Here is a 25,002-nt window from a genome sequence, read left to right as displayed (position 1 = left end):
AAGATATTTCTGTGCCATTTTGGTCTTTCCTAATCTTCTTAGGATATGAAGCACTGTACAAACACTTCAAATTAGTATTAGATGCCAAGGAGAATTTAATGATGGTACACACCCTTGTACTTACTGTTCATTTGAACAGTTTCCTAGAAGTACCTGTCAAGGCTTGAAACTACTAAATTCTGTCGAAATGTCTGCCTTATGATCACAATAGTAAGTTTTCACCAGCCATCAACATTCACAGTCTCAAATTAGGCACATTTTCTAAAGCTTCCAGGTTTTCTACTTGGCATGTTAAAACTTTGCAATTGCACATGGTTCAGACAAAAACTATAGAAATATGGCATCAAACAGAAACTGCAGCTTCACTTCCAAGCAATTAATTCAAAGTTAAACTCAAACTTGTAAAAGGTAAAGGTGAACTATACATGAACGATACATGAACTATCATTCACCCTTTACATGAAACATTGTGACAAGTTTTCCCACCCTTCCCTCCCCCAGCTTTCCAACAGCTCTCCTATTTCAACAAACACACCATCAGAAAGAAAATCTACAGATTACCACACCAAACTACTTGGGAGTATCAAAGGCAAAATTTGCCAATACATCTGTAGAGACAAAAAACGCTGTCTGTGACAGAAGCAAGACAACCAGTCAGCGGTACACTTATATTTTGCGGAATGTACTCAACATACCAAAAGGCCTCATGGAAAAATCACAGATGAGACTGACAACCACTATATAGGTAAACTAAGACACATAAAAAACAGTAAAGGGGATTACTGCCAGCAGGTTAATACCACTTAAAACTATAAACTTTCAGTCCTGATCTTCCAAAGAGACATACAAAGTATTTTCAAAAAAATAATTCCTCAAACTAAACTTGTAACTAAATCAGATAGCAAAATTCATAGACTGACTGTAACTATTTGCTTTATTACACTTCATTATTTTTCCTACATCCTCAACACTTCCTCCCTCCCCCTACCCCACAGGCTTCATAGGTGATGAATATCTTTGTCTTTTTTACACTGACTCTACCTTAAAACCTCCTCTCCCGCTATCGAACTGTTGTACTCGCTCCACTGAAACCAAGATTGCTTTCTCTCAAATGGCCTAAAAGCACACAATGTTAAGTTCTGACAAATAGGTTTCAAGCGGTATAATACGGTTGCTTGTGTCCTAGCTACAAAATTACTTTTGTGCCCAACAGCTTTTTGAGTTTTCCTTCATCCACATTTTTTTAATATTAGCTTTCCCTGCATCCTAGTTCAAAAGCACTTTAAAAGCACTTCCACAATACCAAGGCATTGCAGAAGCAGTCTGATTTATAGAGCACAATGTAAAATGATAAAAATTCGTCATAAAATTCCTACTTCGGTACTGCCGAAGTTCTTTCCCCTTGCTACAAAGCGTGGACAGAAAACCTTTCTTTCATCTCTCCCTTTAACAAAACTGCAAGCCACTTCAGGAACATTCAAGGACGGGCTGGGTGGCGCTTTGACCAACGTGGTCTAGTGAAAGGTGTCCCTGACCGTAGCAGTGGGTTTGGAATGAGGTGATCTTTGAGCTTCCTTGCAACCCAAACCATCTTACAATTCTAGGATACTGCATGTGAGGATAATGTTATTTTCTTGCAGTAATTATCAATACAATGAATTTCACTTTGATGTTTTCTTACAGTAAATTTCAATAAAATAAATTAGACTTTGATGGACATATAAAATTTCCAACGTCATTAGACCTGAGATTACTTCTTTATCCTTTCAGGCTTAAATAAAAACTTACATCTTTTCCCAGGACTCTAAGTTCAAACTGTGTTTCCTTGAAGTGAACTTTTGTAATTCTAGGCCTGTAATGTTGAGGAGAAAAAAAAGACAAGACAGAACTTCATGAGCCTTTAATTTCATGCATCATAAAATATAAAGTTGTATATATTTACACACAAAGACAAAAACAAATTCACAGGTAGGTTTATTTTTCAGGTATGACCCAGACATCAGCAAAAAATTAGTGGTATGTAAACATTTCAACGTGAGTATGGTAAAGGTGATCTACTGTTTTCAATACCTAGATTATCAAAGAATTAAAAATCTGCATAATACAGAGAAATATTAAGAATTTCAAGTATATTTTTTCTATTGCTATAATTAACCTTTCAAAGAGATATCACAAACCATACATTTCCATACAACACTATTTTTGTGTTAGTGCAGACTGCACATTTAAATAATACATACCAGAAATATTTTCCTACTTGTTTTTTATTCTTGTAGACAACAACTCCTATGGGTGTTAATCCTAAAAAGTATTCAGATTTGTTTTCACCCTAGAAAATAAAAGTGTATGTCATTCATAGTTGCAAGTTTTATCACAATAGCACTGAGGTCCAGTGAGGAAGTCATCCTGATGACTTGAATATGTTTTGCTCTCTGTGCAAATGGGAAAACAGTACTTGATCTACAAACAAGATCCTATACAAGACTTTGTAGGTAAGGGGGCAATGAGGCAAGAAAGAATGGCAGCAAGGGAAAGAATGAGTTTCCACATGCCATGGTAAAAACCAAAATTTTTTTTTAATATGGAATTACTTTTGATTATTTGGCAGATGGCCAAAACTCAGAAACCAAACTGTTCATTGAGGCATGAATGTAACAGATATCTCAACTTTCAGCTAAAGGAAAATAGCAATTTTCTGATCTATTCTACTATGATACAACCACACAGCTGCCCTCTCCCGCCTAAACTAGTGTCAGTTGCATACTGCTAAAAAGTGAAGTAGCTCCTTTGGGAGAGACAAGCTTTTTTGTTTTGTTTTGTTTTGTTTTGTTCAGAATGGGCAATGGCATACAGGGAACAGCCACATGCATCATCTCCTCCAAAGGAAACCATTCCTGAAGTCAGTATACAAATAAATCTGAGAGAGAACAGGGTGAAAACGCTGGTGCTGAGGGGTAGAAAGTGCCCACCTCCAGAGTTTATGGTCAGTAACCAAAATCAGAAGCACCTACACTTGAAAGAGTGTAAACCTTAGTGGATGAGGTTAAAAGAAAGTTAACTGAAAAAGTTCATTCATCTGCCCACTTTAGGCAATGAGGAAGAGCACTGCAATCTCTAAACTAGCGGAGCATGAACAGAAAAAAAACACTAATTGTGAGACAGACTGACTGTGGAAAGTGCCCTGTGTAATTACAGACCTTACAAAGTCAAGCACACCTGTCAAGTTCTGACTGTGCTCCTCAGTGAATTAACTGCTAAAGGTGACTTTACTTTTAATATGATCAAATGAGAAAAAGAACTACAACTCATTATGTGTGTGGCTTCAGTCTCAAATGAGGGCTTCTGCTGCTGCTGTAATATAAGTAGGAATAATGATGTTCATGGATTAGACTTGGGCATATTGGAAATCATCCCTCACTACCCAGGCAGGGATTTCATTGCACAGCAAAAGCAAGCCATGAGGAAAAAAATAATTCCAAGCTCTGCTAATTTAACATGATTTTGTTGAATTATGTTGAATCTTGTTCCAGTTCACTCCCCCAGTTTTCTATGGGTGGGAGGGGCACAGAGCATGAGATATGAATACATTTAAGCCACAGGGTGCATTAAAAAATACTTTATATTGCAGGCTACACATTTTTTGGTAGGAAATACACACTTAATCTTCTGGTATTATCTTGATTTCTTTATTTTCTTTCAAGCAATTTTACTAAGTGTTCATCCAACTCAATGAACTATCTACATTACAACTTCCCATCTGAACTCCTGATTTTCTTTTATTAAAAAAAAACCTGCCACAAGTGCAATTATTCAAACAAGATAGAATGATGCTTCCATTAGCAGCACATAGCCTCCAGGTGATGACTTGGATCCAATCCCAATTTAATGCTGATATACAAAAAAAGTGAAGGCTTTTGATGAGGCAATACAGATAACTTGCAATGCTGCATGATGCAACTTGGGAAAAACTGAAAACGTACTCTGATCTTTAGTAAAACCTTCATGACAAATATTTTAAAAAGACAGATATGCTGCTGCTACCCCACCCTAATTTTTGCAACAGTATTGAAAAGGTTTCAGGAGACACTTGTTCTTATTAAACAAGAATAATATGCAAATTTTTCTGTCAAAGACAAAGGCTATAGCTCTCACTCCTCTCTTCTGAGACTTTCTCTATTTACTTCTTATCTATCTGAACTGTTTTTTTCCAGAGCATAACTGATGGCTTTTTTATAGGTGTAATAGAATCACAGCATTTCATCTGAAAACCATTAGGCTTCTGTATGTATGAATGACTGAATTGTCTCCAACCATAAGTATCTCTTCCTTTGCATTTCTTAAGTACAGTGTTTCCTTTCAAGTTATTCTGCGGACTGTTTCCTGCATTAGTACAATTTTTTTCTTCACTGTTAGCAAGTTTAAACAATACTTACATAAACAGGATGGAGATCAACTCCATACATTTCCAGGGATTTGGCCACGCCTAAGTAGTTTACTTCTGCCTCAGCAGGAACTTGACCCCTGTAAACAAAATCCTGTGTAAGAACTTTGCACTTCCAGTCAAAATATAAAAATCGATCATATTAATAAATACAGTTTGCTGGACACATACACAGACCTTCCTACCATTTTTTAGACTGTTACTTTGTCTTTTCAACACTCTACTTCTTGCTCCAAGTAAGACTAGATCTCTACTGGTCTCCTACCACAGACATATATGCTATCATATTACAATGTGTGCCTACTACAGTGGCTAATCTTTTCCCCGTAAACACACTTCAGATATTCTATTTTTAGGCTCCAATATGCCAAATAACTTTTTTCCCAATAACTACATTATTTTCACTGAAGCAGGAATGGTATGACTGACTGGGGTACTATTTCCCCATAGCAGTGCTGAAGCTACAGATGATTTCTGAAAGTAAGGTTCATGACTTCAGATAAAATACTCCTTTCTTCAAAAAACCTTGCCTATAGAAAGTCGCACCAAATGGCAATAGCCCAGTGTTCTACTGTGAAAACAGAGTTTGGCATTTGTCTCATGGGATTAGCAGTTTCAAAGATCCAGCATGCCTTCCTGTCTGCAGATATCAATCCATCAGTTGAAAAGTACCATCAGCTGCATTCTGGTAGTAAACAACTAGGGGAAACTGGGAGGGGAAAAAAAAAACAAACAAAAACAAAACAACTACTAGGAACATATTTGACTTCACGGACGAAGTATTTATTTTCAAAAAGAACAAAATAACTAAATAAATTTAAAGCCTTATCCTCAGAATTTGTTCTTCCTTTAATATCTGCCATTGATAAAAGAGTAAGATTCTGGTTTGTAAGCTTGAAATAGGTGAAACTGCATTTTCATTTTCACTTCGTTTCAACACTTCTGTGAAAGCTACTGGACTGTTATTGGGAAAGTACAGCACATCTTATATAAATATCAACTCAAAAAGATGTATAACCAGCTTCACCCTGTGATTCTTTTCTTAGTGAAATAGTTCACTGGATTTGCTACCTTTCAAATCCAATGTGTGAAGCAGAGCTCAACATTTTGATTCAAGACCTGGAAAGGTCCTGTAATATGCACATTCCTGCTTCTTGTCTCCCCATTCTCTCTAGCCTAGCAGCTACTGTCCAGGGTTTCCCAACTTTGTGTTATGCCTGACAAGGTAAAACTCACATCCAACTTCAAAGACGTGAAATGGCATTGCTAAATGCAATAGTAGAGGTTTTCAAAATGCCTCCTTTGTATCTGAGAGATGGGCTGATCCAGCTCATCTTCAGATGATAGCTCTTCTTTCCAAAGACTCCTGGAAATGCAGCATATCTAAAGTTCATAAGAAAAATCCCTTTCTTCTAGAGCTGGATTTCCCAGTAGATGTGTAATTCATTGTCTGTATTCACAATATGTAGAACTCTGGATATTCAGCACATCAATGATGTCACATCTGTCATATCTTTTATCAACTTTTGCTCTAAAAATTTAGTCCACAGCATGATTTTGTTCACTGGAGCAGTACTATCTCAGTGAGCTCCCAAGCAGACTAAATATCAGTCCCGAGAAAAGTGGATTACCCCATTACTGAATTAGTGCTAGAATCCAGCACCAATTTAAATACTGATGCTAATCTGTCCTTAGTGACCTTTCTCAGAAAAATGATGATGCACTTATTCCTCTGTTTTCATTTATCTCTGAAAGTACCAAAGGGCTGAAATGACAAATAAGTGTGTGTCTTTTTATAACATACCTACATGTTACAAACATAACATAATGTTTCATATTTGTATAAAAACCTGTATTTGCAAAAAGATTAAAGGAAGTAAAGATATGAGCTGGAGCTTCTGAAGGAAGAAGATGGAAGCCCGAAGTCACTGCTTGATCCTCCACATGTGCATGATGACTTTGGGTCACCTCACACTGCTATTCGACCTTGGGATTGTCATGCTGGTTTATAGATGGGACAACAGTCACAGCAGGGAGGCTGCAGAGACTTGATGCAGTCAGAAACCCCCTCCACCCTCTGACTTCCCTCACCTTTCTTGATTTAGAAATTTCCTCAGAAAACTGCATCCTTACTGAATCCCTGAATAGCTATTGTGCTGTGTAAAACAAAACTGAGAAAATGTGCAATCAAAAATTGTTTTTCTGGACTTAACTAGCAGAAACAAGGTATATGCTGTGCTACAGCTCTCCTAAAAAACCAAACCCTGTGTTTTTGTGCTGAGATCCAGAAAGAATAAAACAGTTCTTCCAAACTATATCACAAACCTGTCCCAGAAACATCTCCAATCAATGAGATAATTTGGGATGCCTTCAGCCATTACAGCTTCAAACTTCTTAACTAAAGAGATTGCTGTCACCTGTGCAGAAGTCAATGTTGAGAGCGCTGACGATAAAAATCAGGCTGAGCTAGTAGTGGGTACACCTTAATTTTACTCTTTGTTCTGTTGCTGCTAATTCCCTGACAACTAACTGCAGTCAAGCAGCAAGAGAGTATCAGAGGCCTAAGTTAATAAGCATATAAAAACACTAGAGACTGTTATGACAGTTAACACTCCACAACCATTGTTCCCCTGGCTTCTGAATTTCATCTTCAAGGTTACAAACCTTTTGAAGCAAATGGGTCTCAATAAGATTTACTGATGACTACACTAATGACTACAGAAACTTGGGAGAGAGGAATAAAGGCTGCTTAGTATTGGTGGCCTGGTTCACAGTAATTAACCTCAAGTTTCATTCTCACAAACAAATTCTGTGATGTTGAACCCAGCAAACTATCTGTGACTCAGTCTCCAACCTCTGGAACAGAAAAACCAATACTTTTTTACTTCACAGAAGCATCTGTAGCAAGTTCTCTGAAATACATCAATTACTATAACGCTGTCACGCAACCTCACAGAAATACTTATTGAACAACAGACTCTCTTCCCTGGAAGAGAAAGCTCAGGCATTGTGGCAACTGTCACAGGCTGCAATTACTGGAGAACTTTTCAAAGAGAACAGCTGTGACCCTGAGTTAATACCTATTCTCATTAAACAAGACACAAATCACAGTAATAAACAATACTACAGGCAAAAATTACTTAACCTTTATCCAGACTGTGGCTTCATTACAGCAAGAGAATCAAGATATCTAGATCTACATACAAGATGGGTGATTATCTCTGCATTACTGTGACAAATGGTTTGACGAGCATATTCATAGAATGTTTCTTACTGCTCTCATCTTAACAAATATATCACAATTGCACCTAACTTGGATTTGTTAGAACAAGCATCTTTACACTTACCATGAACATGAGCTTGGACATAAGCATGTTTATTTTGGCTTTATATATGGTTGAACTTCTGGCACGTTTTACTAAAACTGCTGGTTCTGAAACACCCATACCTAGGTCTGAAAGACTTCACATTTCCAGTTATTGTCCTACCCGGTTCCTAAAAGAACAACTTCAGTTATATAAAACCTTTTCTGTTTCTGAAAAGCACAACTGGATGCCCTGTGCTCTTTCCTCAAGTCCAGAGATCTCCGCTCTGTACCACAAATTGTTCCTCCCCACCTACCAAGCATCTCTGAATCTGGCATTAACCGACAAGTTCCCAACAGTACTGAATTCTTACATCAGAGTTTTGTGTATCTGCTCTATGGCATCCTCCAGCTCTTCCTTCTGGTCTGGGACAAAGCGGTACTCTGAGACATAGCCTGCGGTGTGCTTGTACGGGTCATAGTCCCCCAGCTCAGCTGCAGGACACAAGAAGAAAACAAAGGTCACCTATTTTCAATGTTTTATCTCAACCAGAAAATATGTCTGGGAGTGCAAATGGAGATAAATATCCTGAAACACCCAGAGGGAAGGTCTTCTAGCGGCATTGCTTCTTGTGAGGAATCACAAGGCTTCCTTTTTCAATAAAATATTGATGTATTTCCTAGATATTAAATTCACTTTCAAAATAAAAATAACTTTTAAAAGAATTTTCTTAAAGGAAAGAACATAATGAATAGTCAATATAAATTTCTTTGAAACAATCCTGAATTTGGATACATTAGTCATGTCTGTTCATATGCTGTAATTATAAAAATAATATGCACCTTGGTCAGAACTCACATCTACTGATCTTAACTATAATTGCATCTATCTGAGAAACTCTGCAAAAGTTAGTATTTGTATTTTTTAATAACGCTGAGTAACATCTGTAGACTGAGGTTCTCTGAGAAAGACTTCACAGAAGGTTTCTATCCAATTCCCACTAAACCAAAAGCATAGCCAAAATAAGGCTTCAAGAGCCAAGAAGGAAAATACTCATCTAATTACCAATGTTTCTTTCCAGAATGTCGGAATGACATTGTTAGAAAAAGCCCCTGATCCACTCCATAAGAATGTTGAGAAGTTTCTCTGGAAAAACCTCCATAAAAATATCATGGTTCTTGCCCACAGTAGGAATAAGAAGAGGAATTACTACAACAGCAACAACTCCAGCACACCCAATAAGAAAACTGGTGTATTCAGCAAACTATGCCATGGATACTGGTTTTTCCACCATCTTTGATCACAAAAGGAAGAAAACAACAACTGTGTTAAGGAAAGGATCTGCTCAGAGGCCAAAGATGACATCCAGACACAACCTGAATGGTGAAAGCCACGCCTGTGGCTGGAGCAGAACATATGGCCCTGCTTCTTCTCCAGATCTCAGCAGCTGCTAGCTCCACTGCGAAAAACACCACTGATAGCATTACACCAGCAGAGCTCCTCAGTTATTTCAAATTCCCACAAACACACTTAATCTCAGTTTGGAATAGAACATAAGCCTGGTCTAGCACATCACCCTTGAAAAAGCACCCTGGACCTTGGTGTTGGTGCCTTGCATTCATATGTTCAGTATTTGACATATATTCAGTTCATATGTTCAGTATAGACATTTCTCAAGTGTCTTTCTATATTTGAGCGACTGCAAACCCTAAATAAAAGGATAAAGATTTTTATAGAGTCCATGGGAATGCACGCTTGCTGGTGCCTGGACTAACTTTAACCTGCTGGATGTAACCTTTGCCATGCTTTAACTCTGCTCTTCCCATAAGCTTTCTCATTGTTTCTCAACAGAATATCTGAGATTAGAATCATAGGAACAGAATATTATACCAAAACTACAGCTCTAACCTACTTAAAATTGATTACAGGAGAAAAATGTATTCTTTTTATTCATTTCTCATAATACAATGAAGATATTACCATCACTGCATATTTTCCTGCTTCATATTTGCCGTATTTTTTAGGGAAATCTGTTCAGAATGGCCATCTATTTACAGTTCTTTAGATGAAATCAGTCACGTTAGTTTTTTTCTGTTTTAAATTGAATTCATAAAGTGTTAATGATGTCTTCAGTCACCACTTAAAATTAGTCATAATGCATGATTAAAAGAAATAAGCTCTCAGTGGGCCAGAAGAACTTACACTGAATTATATATGCTCCCAGCTGTGCTGCAGTGTTGCTTGGACAAGGTAAACGGCCCTGTAAAACATCTTGCTTTACCTGCAAGAAAAACTGATACCTAAAACATAAAGAGAAAACAAAGTTGTTATTTCAAGCCTGATGCACCAAAATATTTCAAAGTCACCCAGTTAACTGTAGACATACCATGTACCATAATTATGTGACAATAAAAATTTGTATTCCTCTATGAATGGCTTTTCCCACATTGACCTTGAAGTACCAACTAAGATTTATCTAGTGAAACAACCTAGGTAGAGGAGCACTCTGTAGTTTTCCCGTCTGCTTATATTGTGTAGATGCAAATAATTTTCCCCCTAATAATGTCATTTCACTCTTTTGGCTTTCATAGACAGTGAGGAAGTAGGGACAAGGACCATGATCAGAAAAATTGAACAAGAAACCTATAAAAGGGCCAAAGTTTAACCTGACCAGTGGTTAACATAAAGGAGAACTGAGTATTGCATACTTCTTTACTCTAATATTTCCTCTCCACACACCAGAGTATCAGCTATAATGCAGCAAGCAGGTTTGATGGAGTCCCTACCTCCATGTCCTTCTTGCAACAGAGATGGCAGGGGTAAAAATGTAATTTTCAAAGTCATAACCTGCTTCTACACTTGATAAAGCACATACTGAGAGCACTTACAGTAAATAAATATGCATAAAGTAGAAAAGTAAAGACAAGGAAACAAGCCATCATACAAAGGATCTGCTTGGTTTTGCAACTCACCATAATAATTTACAGGAAATCTTTTAAACACTGTTTGAATTTTGTCCAGTTTCATGACAACAGATTTATGCAGTGTCTCACACCATCCTAAGTAAATTCCTTTCATTAGCTCCTACAAAACTAACAATATTGAGAAGGTAGTTTTTCATAGAAAGAAAAGGATCATCCATACAAGCACATAGCTTTTTCATTATTTACTAGTTCAATGTTATCTGCATAGAAGCCTTTAGCTACTCTGCAAATAATTATTCTATGTTGGTACAAGTTACTTATGAAAGCACCTTAGAATGATCTGTAAGTTCAAAGTGCACCTACACTGCTTTCATGGAAGTTTACAAACTGCAGGTTACACACAGCTGACTCTCAAAACATTTAAGATCCAACCAAATTTACTGGACTTTTCAGCCAGATGAGCCCCTGAACAAGGATGCCAATGTCTTTCTGATTAATGATCCCCCAGAATTCGTGACACATAATAGGAATGTCCATCCTCTGGTTAATAATGGTTAATAATCTCCTCCTTAAAGGAGCAGGACATTGCATAAGAATTTTTTGGGAATGTCATTAGGCAACACAAAGTACTCAGTGTTTCTTCGCTAAGTACTACTTCTAGCTTATGCTTGCAGTCCTACCTACACAAATCTTCTTTGTTTGAATTATAATAATGACAAAGAGGATTTTACACCTCCTGTGGAGTACACAAAATCTTCTTTTCTATATGAAATACATTTCTTATATGCACCTGTATTTCTATTAGCACTTCTCCATCTCTACAAAACAGAGTTTTGTACCACATGATGCTACAAATTTATTTTCCTTGGAAAGGCACCTATATTTCTGCATTCTCATAGTGTAATCTCAAAATAAAACAGCATAGGAATCTTCAAAACAGCCACCTTCTTGCAAAAACAGAGCCAACTTTAAGTGCTTAAGTGATTCCTATAAAGTGAACAATCTCAATTCCCACTGAAGCCACTAAGCTCCTCACAAAACTACGCCATTTGTCCAAACTCGTAGCTAAAGCACTCTTGTCTTGTGTGCTGTCAAGTTTTTTATGCATATATTATAGTGCCTAAGTGCCAGTTTCCTCTAGCAAACAAATCCAGCAAACACTGCAGTATGAGCTTTTGCCTACAAGGCAGACAGATTTTGCTGCAAAGCAATTATAGATTTGACAGGTTTTCATTATTTGCAGAGAGTAATCATGTAATGACACAGATCATTAACATCTAATAACAACAGAGTTCACTCTCATATCCTTTAAAGTAATAAATACATGCTTCAATTGGTTAGCACAAAATAGTTAACACATCACTGGAACTACACAGTTAGGCAGAAAATTATTAGCATAAATAAAAGTAGGGTCTTTAATGTCCCCTAAGTGAAGGACCTTTAAGGGTGCCTTCCAAGCCAAGTTATTCTAAACAGGTGGGTTTTTGTTGGTTTTTTTGGTTGGTTGGTTGGTTTCCACTCCCCTCTCCTCCAGACAAAAAAGCACCTTCCTTCCAAGACTTAAGAGCCTACAGAAATAAATGCTCATAAATATTGATGGTATTTGACTAATCAATGTGTTTTGTAGAAGACTGTCAACACAATATATCTGAAGCCCTCCCTCTGCATGATGTGCCAATTCTGCATGACCATATACTGACATGAACAGAGGCTCCCTAATCACACTACAACATTTCTTGACTGGATTCACACACCTAATCAACAGTGCACATCACTGACTGCAGATCACAGGGCAAAGAGAAACAATTTTTGAAAATTTAGCCCCCTGCCTCCACCCTGACCCCCGTGAGGAAATCACAACACGTTCAGTGGCCAAAGCTCCCTTCCCAGGGCTCTTTCCCTGTAAGCAGGATTTAAAGTACAAGAAAAGTACAAGAAAAATGCATCAAAATTCCATGGTACAGGGGCATCCCACAGCCACCAACTTATGCTCTTTTACCTGTGAAGTCACAGCATTTATTATTTATACCAGGCCAGACTAAGCCTTGTTTATTGGAGACTTCCATTCCTTGTGCCAGTAAGGAAACAAAAGAATTTTCTCACTCCAGTATAGGAAAACTATTCTGCCTGTTCTGCAACAACTGCCACCTTTGATTAATGAAAATTAAAAACCTTGCATGCATTCTAATGAATTCTCATGTGTCATATTCTTACGACATCAAAGGAAATATTTTGGTATTTGTTAATGCAAGCCAGCACACTAATTTTGTCCGCCTACCTACCCAAATTCTCAAATTTCTTTTGAACCTAAAACTAATTGTCTGAGACATTTCATAAATTAACCAAACAGAAAACCCTGTGTGAGAGTTCAGATAACCATGTGTGTGCATGTGTCTGTGTGCATGCATGTGCATGTGTTACTGTGTACATACTCATATTTTGTAGAGGCCAAGCTTAGGTAAAAGAATCAGAAGCATGTAACTCTTCAATTTCCTTCACATATTTTTAGAAAGACCAAAGAAATCTTCTTGAAAAACAGCTCAGGAATTTTTGCTATGGTCAATAAGGAAGAATATTCATTGTATTTACATTTGATATCCAAGTAAACTCTAAACTTGATTATAGCAAAATATAAAAGCAGAAAAAAAAAAAAACAAAAACAAAACAACACCACCACAAATGTACATCAAGGCCTTTTGGTTTTTGATGCACTAGAGAACACCTTTTCTTCTTGGGCTTCCAAACAGTTGTCCACACCAGCCACTGTGAATCTCATAGCACTTTTCTTTCTACACATCAAATGTTCAAGCAAAAACATTCGGATGTTCAAGCAAAAACATTCAGATGTTCAAGCAAAAAACAACAACCCAGACACACCACAACAATATGCACCTGGCTGAAATACATCACTAGTCTGAGAACAACAAACTATCCTTTCATTGAATACTATACCTTGTTATTTCTTCTTTAAGTTTACACGGATCCTCTGCATAAAATTTAATGCCAAAATACAGAGTGTATGGTGGTCCAGCTGAGTGAAAAAAACATTTGGTATAAAAATTAGTTGTCATGAACTGTTATTGTTATGAACTGTTACTGGTTGACTACAAAACAGCTACTAAGAAGCTTATCCTAATATTTTATGAAACTTGATAGTTTCAGAAAAAGTGTAACATCCACATAGCAAACCCATAGACCTATATTCATTACACGAGGGAAAAAATAATTTTTACTATTATTTTTAGTCTTTTATTTATTCATATTTTGTCTGTCTGCTTGGAATTTTTGCTTATTCTGAATGTTTCACTTTAGTTTTCATTTCTAACTTACTATTTCTCCAAGATAATTTTTTTGCTGCTTGATTTTGACCTCTAAGTACTTCTTCCACTGAAGCTTTTTGAAAAATGTAATTGTGCATGAAATGTGATTCTCTGTCATAAGTTATAATACGGAATACTCTTCCACACTTTCAAATATCTTACACAGCAACTTTAATTATGTGCCAATTCAATCAAGAAATATTTGGAAAAGCTCTTCTACTTCACCTTTTAAAAATGCTCTTGTAAAAAAACCTGACAACTCAGTACCAAAATTCTTACAGCTACATTTATTCCACACGTGCCCCACTTCTAAATCTTTTATTAAAGGGTCTCCAAATCATGTTCTTTAATTATAATACAAATAACAGATCTTGTATCTGCAATATCTGAAGACTACCAGTAATAGCAGACACTCTATTATCAGAAAGAGGCATTATTTTTACTTTCACAAGCAAAAGTGAATCTATTTTAACTATGGTACACTAGGCTATGACAGAGGTATCACAGCTACTATAAATTAATTATACAAATTAAGAATAGCACCACTTATTAGTCTAAAATAAAATTTAGACATGCAGAAATGTTTAGACAAAAATTACACAAATTACTGTAAAATGATAGCATGTGCAACCTATGTGTGAAATTTTAATACAGTTAAGAACTACAATAACAAACTTGTTCAAGAACTATCAATCTGCTGTGACTAGAAAATAAATATTGTGCAGGCTGTATGGACAGAACATTGTCTCTGTTACTTCATCTTCAGATATGCCCCTTAAGTTCAGATACATACTGTTTATCAATTCTTTATGTTCAGCAAGCGTCTTTGCAGGATCCAGCCAGTACTGTGAGACAGATAATTACAAAAATTAATTACTCAACATGGAAAATGCTCCCTTCCAACTCAAAACATTCTACGATTCTATGACAAGTACCCATCAAGTGTAAAGAAATTTGCCGCACACTAAGCAAAGAAAAATTAATTTTTATTTTCAGAAATGATTTCACAGAGCAGGGAGAGAAGATGTCTAGAAATTTGCACCAAGTAGGGAGGGCACAGACTCTTCCACCAAAGTGTTTACAGCACTAGCTGGACAACTGTATCAAACCGACCGACGTATGCTTGGTGCACCACAGAGAGATGAGCTGTTACTTGGGTTCCCATAACGTTTGACAGACAATCTGCAGTATAATTTCTCACTGATTACTCTACCCCACCTTTATCAAACATCTAATAAAAGTCATGCTTGTGTTACTGCTGACCACAGACCAGTTGTGTACTTCACATTATGGCTACACAGGTCACCAGCATCCTGCTCTTGTAATCCCTCCAGCTACTTATTTCTTCCTTAGCTTGACATTTCTGTGATTCAGTTTTGGAACAAAGTGCAGAGGCAGTTGCCAAGACCATTCTTGTCTGTATTTTCTTCAGCTGTCTTCCCTCATACACAAGCTTTTTGCACCAGCTCAGATTGGTGCCCCATCTTAAAACACTGGAATTGGAAAGGCTGCAGAACACAGCTCCTAGAGGGAGTCATTAAAGGCAAATTCAATCTACTCACTTAGTACCCACCCCTCTTTAGCTGAGGAACTACACAGGCCAACAAACACAAGAACTTCTTACCTGCACCCCTGAACTAATCTTATAGGGAATAAGAATAATGTGATTAATCTAAAAATCTCCCCCTTCTACCCAGAGAACTTCTCTGGTCTAAAAAAACAAAATTGCGATTAGAATGAATAAGTAGCAGAAAGAAAACACTGTGAAGTATTTGAGTGGAAAATCACAAGCAACTAATTTAATAATTGGCTATAAACAACTATCATTGTATCAGGCTCTAGAAAATATGTCTTACAAAGAGTGGCTGAGGGAGCTGTTGTTTAGTCCAGAAAAGAGGAGGCTCAGAGGGGACCTCATTACTCTCTATAACTACCTGAAAGGAGGTCAGTCCCTTCTGCCATGTCTCCAGTGAAAGGACAAGAGGAAATGGCCTTAAATTGCACCAGAGGATGTTCAGATTAGATACTAGAAAATATTTTTTCACTGACAGAGTGGTCAGGCATTGGAATAAGTTGCTCGGGGAGGTGGTGGAGTCACCATCCCTGGAAATGTTCAACAAGTGTCTAGATGTGGCACCTGGGCACATGGTTTATTGGTGATTATGGTGGTGCTGGGCTGACAATGGGACTAGAAGATCTTGAAGATCTCTTCCAACCTTGATGAATCTGTGTGATTCTGTGATTACTTCAACAGAACACAAAAACTAGTAACTTCCATTAGCTGCTGATCCATCTGCAACAGAAACAGCAGTATACCTTCCTCTTGGCCATTGTTATTTCAAATCCTAGAATGTTTGTTAGGAAAATTTCCTGAATTTTGATTGAAAAAATTCTTCAGTACATGCTTATATCAAATACATCCAATAACTATTCAAAAATGAACCCTCTTAACCTCAAGAGAAGGTGGGAAGGGAAGAAGAAATGATCACGCTTGTTCAAATATCCCATTAGTACTCCAAATCAGTAACAATCTAAGGTAGCACAATAGGCTGATACACAGATTTTACAGTCAACAGGTAGAAAAAAGGCAAAATAAATCTGCAGTGCACATTCTGGGTATGTAATGTGGTTTGAATTTGGTCTGACCTCTCCTCAAAACTGGCATCACAAAATGAACAACATGCTGTGAGTATAACTTGCTTAAGTCTGACAACTCTGTGCTACACTGCAAGATATCAAAACTATCCTGTTTCAAAATCAGATAAAAATCTATCAGAGAATAACTCCTTCATTAAGTTCTCCTGAATTGAACTAAACTGAAATTGGCTTCAAGATACATTGCCTCTTAGTCCTCTTTGCAGTTGAGCTTTACATGCATAGGTAGATTGATTATTTGTAAAAAAATAAAAAATAAAAAAAAAATAATATTAATGGATCAACACTCAAATTTGCAAGTGGACTACAGAACAGTTACAGATTTCTGGTTGTCTCTCTGCAATCTGAACTCCATTGCCTCTTGGTATCCATGTGATTCACTGACTGCCATGAGACAAACTAGGATTTGGCCAAGTAATCGAAGAGCATATGGACACATGGAGACAATGCAATCAAAACACAGTCACATTGGAACTTAAGTCTCACTAGGTCGTACTTGACTGGCAGTAAAATTATATTCTTTGTGTGGTCTTCTGAAGGCAATTTCCAGGCTTGGGGGAGGGGGACAAAATTCAAAGGGAAAACTTCAGATTCAAAGGGCATCTGAAGAGAGGAGAGGGAAGAAATCTGTTTATTCATATCACTAAATATTTCCTTTCCTTCCCTCCAAACTGAGCAGACAGGAGCCTCTCATCCCTCATCCCTGGAAGACAGATTGCTGCTACGTATACTAGTAAAAATAAGTATCAGCTGCCATGAGAAAATATGTGGGTGCACGCAGGTGAGGCTAAACACTTCAGTGTGGTGGGGAAGAGACAAGAATCTCATCTGCCTTTTCATTTCTCCAGTAAGTACTTAGCATTGTGGCAATGCTGCAAACCCACGCTTAAAATCACTGTGTAGCTATTTATTATTTCAAAGGCTGCCAAAATTATCCTGAAAAATGCAAGGGGTGGGGGGAGGAGTGAGAGATTTCTAACATTTTATTTGTAAGCCAAGGATGAATGGAATTTCATGGATAATGAAAAGGCATTTTTCAAGCCAAAGTCAGACAATAAAGATGGGAACATTTAGAAATCCAAGAACCCCAACAACAGACCCCTCAGAGCATACATAGTAATGTGTATTAGATACTTGTTAAATGTTTGCATATACCTATAAATAGTTCTGGGTATAGTTACACTTTCAAGCTCATACGCTAAAATGCCAATAGAAATGGAACAAAAAACTCACTGTCTTATTAATTCAACACACTTGCAGAGCTGACAACAAACCCTACATTTGTGAATGCCAAAGCAGCTCTGATGCTCAGCCTTCACTCCTTTCATCTACTTGGCATCCAGTGTGCCACTTCTCAGTGCCTTCCCACCTGTATCTCTGCTGCACAGACTTACAAACATCTCACCACTGTTGCAAGGAGATGGAAGATGCAGCATATACCCAAATAGCTGTACGAGTCAAATTTTGTGAATCTGAAAGAAGTATTTAACATATACAGAAGAAATGGAGAAAAAAATAATAATTTTTAATAGCGTATATCAATGCAAGCATCCAGTTATTAAAGTGATGGCTACTAATTTACTAATTGTTCTTTACAAACACAATATAGTATTATTTTAATAATTTTTTATTTACTAAGACTAATTATAAAGGTACAATGTAATTAAAGGAAATAATTCCCTTTAAATTTTTGGGTAGAAATGATTTTAAAAAAATCTTGAAGTACAGCATAAAGAATAAATGGGGTTTTCTGTCCTCTGTAGTTTTACAAATCTGGCTCTCATATAAGCCAGATGTGTAAGCAGTATGCATGCAAGCTCCATGCAGTATTTCATATTTAGCCCTTTTAAATGCCTGCAAACATTTTACCACAAATCTGGAATCTTCATTTTTTGTATCTGCTTAGGGTTAAATTTGTTTCAAATTCCATTAACCTGTTTGAAACAAAATATTAACTAGGTTAAAATGTTTTCTGTGGTATCAATCAATGGTGCAGAAAAATCTGTCAACTTCAAACTAAATCCTGGACTGCCCTAATTAGAGTCTTACGAAGCCATACCCATCATGCCATACGTGTCAGGTTTTTCTCACATTTACAACAGCAAAAAACACAAGTTTGAAGAGAAAATGCATCATTTTTCAATTATAATCTGAAATTATCAAGATTTTTCTGCAACTTAAGACAACACTAACAATTAGAATTGTGTCAGGTTTTTTTCTACAAATGTTCAGTGCAAAGAACCTAAAGCTGCTAAGCTCAAGTTGTCCCTATTATATAAGAAATGTAAAAATCTTCAGGCAATTCCTACATACAAATATGTATTTAACATCTCTGTCTTTTCTTTATTAGAATGTGAAGCTATATTGATTATATTCAGTATCAGATCATCAATGTGAATATCCTATTCATCCTGCTGCACTCTAAAAGTTTACTCTTACTACCTATAAATCACTTGACCACCAGCTTTTTCCAGGTTGTTTTAATCCACTAATGTTCTTCTAAAATTTCTTTCTTATAGTCAACAGCATCAGTCTCCACTTCTTTCCACTGGTTATGCCATCTAGTTTAAAAAGCACAATGAGTCTTTTTCTTCCTAGACAATTTAGTATACTGTGCTTGTGGACAAAGGTAAAATCCATACAAAAAAAAAAAAAAAACAATCAAAAATCCTTTCAACAATATACAAGCTAAGTACAATTCAATTGTTTTACTAAGATCTTGAGGTCAGAATACGCAGTGCACTGTATGACAGTAATTCCCTGGAGAAAAACATTTTTGATTGCAAACAAAATTTTGCTAAAATTATGCCCTTCTTTCCATAGCTAAGCTACATTACAGCCTGTTCAATCTACTCCCCTATCCAGTTTGGTACATTTCCTCATAGCAGGGGAAACAAAACACATCAACACTGCAGGGTGGGTCCATGGTATAGAGACAGGGCTTAGCTCCAGTATGAATAAACACGGTGATACAGCTTTCTGTATTTGTATTTCTCCTCTTAGAGCCTAAGAGAGTATCAGTATGTTACTGTATCAGCAGCATCACAGCCTGCTGTACAATTTCTTGTAAAAGATGCTCAAAAAGCCTGATTCTTTTGGGATTTGACATGGGTCATGGATTTGACATTTTGAAGCCTTTGGGCTTCAAAATTACCCTTTCCCTCATCAAATTCTGCTCAGCTTTTCATTGGATATTATGCATTAAAATCATCATTTCCGTTCTGTCTTTTGCATGCCTCAAGAAAATACTGGCCTCCTTCCAGAACAGTAACTAGCTTGACTGCCCTAAAGACCCCTGGTAATGCCATAAAGGCATTATAATATAAAGGGATTATGTGGAGAACACCTGGGAGCTGCAGCACAGCAGGAACCAGGAGAGTGGCAGGATAAGTACATCACTGGGCCAATGGTTTACCCGAATATCAAAATGGTGAGAGACTGTAATGGGAAGAGTGTGGCCAGCAGGTCAAGCAAAGGGGTCCTGCCCCTGTACTTGGCCCTAGTGAGGCACATCTGGAGCGCTGTGTCCAGTTCTGGGCTCATCAAGACAAGAGAGACCAGAAGCTCTTGGAGAGGGTCCAGTGAAGGGTAACAATGAAGTTCTTGGAGAGGGTCCAGTGAAGGGTAACAACGATGATGAGGGGTCTGGAGCATCTCTCTCATGAGGAGAGATGTGGGAGCTGGGCCTTGTTAGTCTGGAGAAGAGAAGACTGATGATAAAGCACACTAAGAGACTCAGTGGCACTCAGAGAAAACTGGTCTTTCTTTTAAAGTATTTGCACCAAAAAAAAAGGTGCACTACATTAAAAAGCACCGTGTAGTTTGTCAACAAAAGTACTATGAGATTAGGAAACACTAATGACAACTTACAGCACTAGTTGAACCCATCTGTCCATTTGGATGTAATTTTATATCACAGGATTTTTAATTAATTATTAAATGCTATATTTTATTTAATTATTAAATTACACTTTTTGCTGTTCCTTAGGAGTCCTGTGTTCTTCAGAGCACAAGATAGATATAGTTTATGTTGTTCTGGTAGCAATTTGTAATCTCCCAGAGCTGGATTTTGCAAATTAAACACTCCTTTTACCATGGAGAGTTTGGGGAAAACCGGAATGTCAGCAAAGCAAAATTGGTGCAATATGATCACATTACTACCATAGAGAGAGGAACATCCAATTTATGCTTTATCCTACTGTTCATGGTCCTGCCAGTGCCACCCAGTTTTGTCAATCCCTTTGCTGCATCCAGCTATTCACACTGGCTAATTAGTTTGCTGGCTGTTCAGGAAGAGCCCATTTTAATGTTATGTATTCATACAGTACATAGCACAGTGAAACCTTGTTCACTGATCAGAGCCCTACTCATACTACTAAAATAATTATGAAACCACCCACATAAGAGGTAGCACACCAACACAGCTCTTAAAAGACCACCTGGAAGTGCTGAGGCACGCAAAAGTAATGGGGAAAATAACTAAACAAGTTCTTTCAAACACTTAATAAGAAAAATGTTTTTTTGTGACTGGTTTGTGTTCTTTAAAATACATAGTTTTGCCTACCCTGCTTTATTCATCATTCAGTTAAATATATAGTGTGACAAAAAAAACTGACAGTGCAAATAGTAAAACATTCCCCACCACAAGCAATGTATTAATAAATAGCCAAACCTCCAAACACTTTTCTCTCTCTGAGACTAACTCAGGAGCATGGTTTTAAAACTAATTAGCAAGGTAACCTTTTTCCTCTTCCCTTAGGAAATCTACTGTGGTCAATCCAAAAAATATCCAACCCAAAATTCAAATCTAGGCTTCTTGCCAGCCACTACAGGACTAATTCCCACAACAGTCCACAGAGTTTTAGCCACAGTGACCATGCAACTGAACATATGTTTACAGCTAAAGCACAAGGTGTGTTTGTCACTTGGAAACTTTCCATTTATATTGCCCATTCTTAAAAGTTTACAAGATTTCACTAAAAATAGCAAGCTAGCAACATTAAACCATACGCCATAAATCACATAAAACTACACATAGTACTACATTTTGACTCATTTATGAACTTTTTTAGATGAAACAGAATCAGCTTTTAGTTACCCATACTCAGACAAACATGAGGAACTGGCATTTTCATAATATTTTGTTACAACATAACTCAGGTGTAAATGCAGCAGTACAAACTTGGCCACTTACTGTGGCAGCATCTACATGGCACAGCAGGTGCACTCTGTAAGGTGGCACACAGTTGTGGTCTCTGGTTGTACCTCCTGTATCCACACAACACAACTCGTGTTGGTGCAAGAGCAGGTGAATGACAGAAGTGGGATGAACGCCTTCCTAATCCAGGGGAAAATCAAGAAGTATGGTGCCTTCCTGACCTTGGGCTGGTCACAGGACAAAGCCTGAAACTAACATTAAACTTACACCATTGCAGCATCACGTGAGAGAAAAAGTTAAAAAAAAGGCTGCATGTGTATGTAGAGAAGCTGAGTTAATTGGGCTCTGGCCTACAGCCCATGCACATCACCACAACACAGATACACTAATATCATACAATCAAAACATCCAGTCTGTTAGCAGGATGTGTCCTAAAATGTGCTTTTATGGTTTAGGTCTTTCAGGAAAGAGATGCTTATTTTCATAATGTCATATACACGACCAAATACATCCTGTGTATGCCTCTGGAAATATTCCCAGTAACTGCCATTTCTATTTTATTTGCCCCTATAGGAAAAAGGAAAACACTTTTGAGAGCAAAAAATACCTACCTGCTCTTCATTCACACCTCAGCTTCCTCAGGAAATCAAAAATACTGTTTTTAACAGTCTACCTTTAGTTCACAGCTTTCATTTCCATGGAATGAAACTTGGTTGGAAGCTTATCAAGGAAATGAATTCAGAAATGTCTAGACTACAGCACAGAAGTTACAGTGATTGGGGCAGTCTGTAGCTCTCAGCAGCAATCAGTAATCTTCTGCTAATACTGTTCTGAATTCAGTCTCTACATGATCAGCTTCTGCTTAACAGAAGAAACTGGCAAATATTTACCCAATTTATTACTGTATTTAGACAAAACAGGGTCTTATGCAGTACTCTAATCACAGAACATTGGCTTCAAAAGTGTAACTGTTTGATCTAATTCAACCATAGGCCAAGCATTATTCCCTTAATAAAATTAAGGGAATATGAAGACCACCCTGTGAATACAGCACCAGTCTCTTTTGCTGAGCATCTCTTGCTCCTCACCTCTGCCTGTAGTAACCCTGGACAGGCCATTTGGGGAGGTGGGGGCACTCCAGACAAGTGCTGCCACAAGCCACTGTCTGCTTCGGCTGAAACATCTCAGCCTGGTTTCAATCTTCTTGTTTATTTAGGACTGTAATCTCCTGGTGGAAAAAGCCTCAGACATCTGGTGAGTCCCTACCAAGAAGGTTCTAGAGAATATGGGCTCAAGGACACAGAGATGGTTCAGGTAGAGAGAAAATATCATTGCCAAACACTCTGAAAGAGGCATTCAGCTAGTGTTCCAAGGGAAGCAGGCTCTTATGCACTCAGGGACACAGCTTCCCAGACACTGCCGGGCAAAGTGAAGCTGGACAGTGTAAACCATCAAGCACTCGCTTCATGGCACAGTATTAAAGAGGAAAAAATATTAATCCTACTTTCATATAACAATTTTTTACTCTTTATACTTTCTTCACTTAGTTTTCAACACCATTCAGTATTTGACTGTGTTCCTATCTAAGATACTAGTGGCTATTCCAAGACTTCATTGCAAACAAACAGAGAAATTATTTCTGGATGCCAGAGAAAGGAAACAGTGAAAGTTAGTGAAAGTATGACAATTCAAAGCTTTACAGGCATTTATAGCACAACAGGGTAAATTTTATATGTGGAAAATCCAATTTGCTGTGTGTTTTACTCACTGTTTGATGACTTCGGTCACAGTAGCGCAGTCCAAAGTAATCTATTTCCACCAGGTTTAAGTGACGAAATACGTAGCCCAGGACAACCGACCCTTTCGTTGACTTCTGTGGGAAAGAATTTACAGAGTCTATTCACAAAGCTGCTCTGCTTTTGTCAGCTATGTGCAGTGGCATTCATGCATTTAATTAGCTTTTTTTAAAAAAAAAAAATAAGAGGCAGTTCGCAGTGCCTTTAACAAAAATTTCAGCAGTACAGATGGAAATATTTTGCCCTCATACATGTTTGAACAATAATTCTGTAAAATACTGTTAGGAAGCTGGCAAGTTAATAGTTACACAGTACAAAAAGAACAAAAAACCCCAAACAAACTCTGACAATGGAGATTAGGAGGCAAAACTGCCCTTAAGATCTAAGTTATGCATCATTAGCTGCTCTGTAACTAATCTTTGTAAAGAAGATTTAGTTTTATTTGCTTTACTTTTAAATATTTTTGATAGTAGAAGGGGGAGCAGTCTAGCACCCTGAATTGAAATAATCCTGCTGTTTCTCTGAATAGTACTTCATTAGGTGTCTATTACAGTATTTGCAGACAAAACTGGGGACAATATTGCAAACAACGTTGTCCTATTGAGAATGCATTATAAAAAGCTGTCTTCCACCTGAGTGCCTCGTATTTGTCAGTTCGCCTGGCAGCCAACAACACACAGATAGGAAGATGGAGAACAATTGCACAGAATGATCCCCATCAGAATCAATTAGAGCCTTTGACTATTACAGTCCTAAGTTCCACAAGAAAATATGGACATAACTCATAATTAGGTTTTGCTTAACTGCTTCATATTTTTTAAACTACTAGACTGTAGTAAAATCACCAGAAGGATAGAAACAGGAAGAGAAAGTGGGATATTGATTGCACTATTCCACTTTTTAGCCTATAAACAAATAATTTCAAAATTAAAACAGCAAGGAACACTGATCAAAAAATCCTTTAATTTAGCTTTGCTGGTAAAGTATCAATCACATAACAACAGTGAAGATCTATTCTTTTTTCTTTTCAGCAGGTGCATTTGGTCAGGCTTTATAACAAGTCACAAGGGCAAGACCAATTCGACAACTTCAGGTGGCCACTCACATTCAAAACAAGCCATGACAAGGTATATCTTACACCTCTGGTAAGATGGCGAATTGCATATCCATGCTATTTACCAGATCTAATATATAACTGCTTAAACCAGGAGATGTTCTGGAAAGGTTCTCAGTGTCTAAATCCATCATACTGGTTATTTACACTAAGCAACTGCAATTACATATTCCCTCAGCATGTACAGTATGGCCAGTCTTTGCGAGTGAAGATTTGGGAAAGGTCATTAACCCTTCGAGCCTGCGCAATGGATTTTTTTTTTTTTAGGTGAGACACAGCGTGCGTTGAA

The 25,002-nt window shown here is 37.4% G+C and overlaps 1 protein-coding gene across 9 annotated transcripts in view; it reads right to left on the bottom strand.

Annotated features, from left to right (window-relative positions):
- The window catches only part of EPB41L4A (erythrocyte membrane protein band 4.1 like 4A), a 140,040-nt gene that overhangs the window by 50,288 nt on the left and 64,750 nt on the right, over positions 1-25,002 (bottom strand). For all 9 annotated transcript variants that reach the window (XM_017812648.1, XM_017812650.1, XM_017812651.1 and 6 more), the window contains exons 2-9: positions 23,572-23,676; positions 14,784-14,835; positions 13,623-13,701; positions 9,949-10,046; positions 8,120-8,240; positions 4,434-4,521; positions 2,241-2,329; positions 1,789-1,852 (exon numbers count right to left, since the gene is read on the bottom strand). In XM_017812648.1, coding sequence (XP_017668137.1) covers positions 1,789-1,852; positions 2,241-2,329; positions 4,434-4,521; positions 8,120-8,240; positions 9,949-10,046; positions 13,623-13,701; positions 14,784-14,835; positions 23,572-23,676 — 696 coding nt within the window. The remainder of the gene's footprint in view (positions 1-1,788; positions 1,853-2,240; positions 2,330-4,433; positions 4,522-8,119; positions 8,241-9,948; positions 10,047-13,622; positions 13,702-14,783; positions 14,836-23,571; positions 23,677-25,002) is intronic.

This window comes from Lepidothrix coronata, unplaced genomic scaffold, assembly GCF_001604755.1.
Source record: "Lepidothrix coronata isolate B3197 unplaced genomic scaffold, Lepidothrix_coronata-1.0 Scaffold37, whole genome shotgun sequence".
NCBI lineage: Eukaryota > Metazoa > Chordata > Aves > Passeriformes > Pipridae > Lepidothrix > Lepidothrix coronata.
Note: the sequence above shows the minus strand (reverse complement) of the source record. Positions and strands in the feature narration are given on the sequence as shown.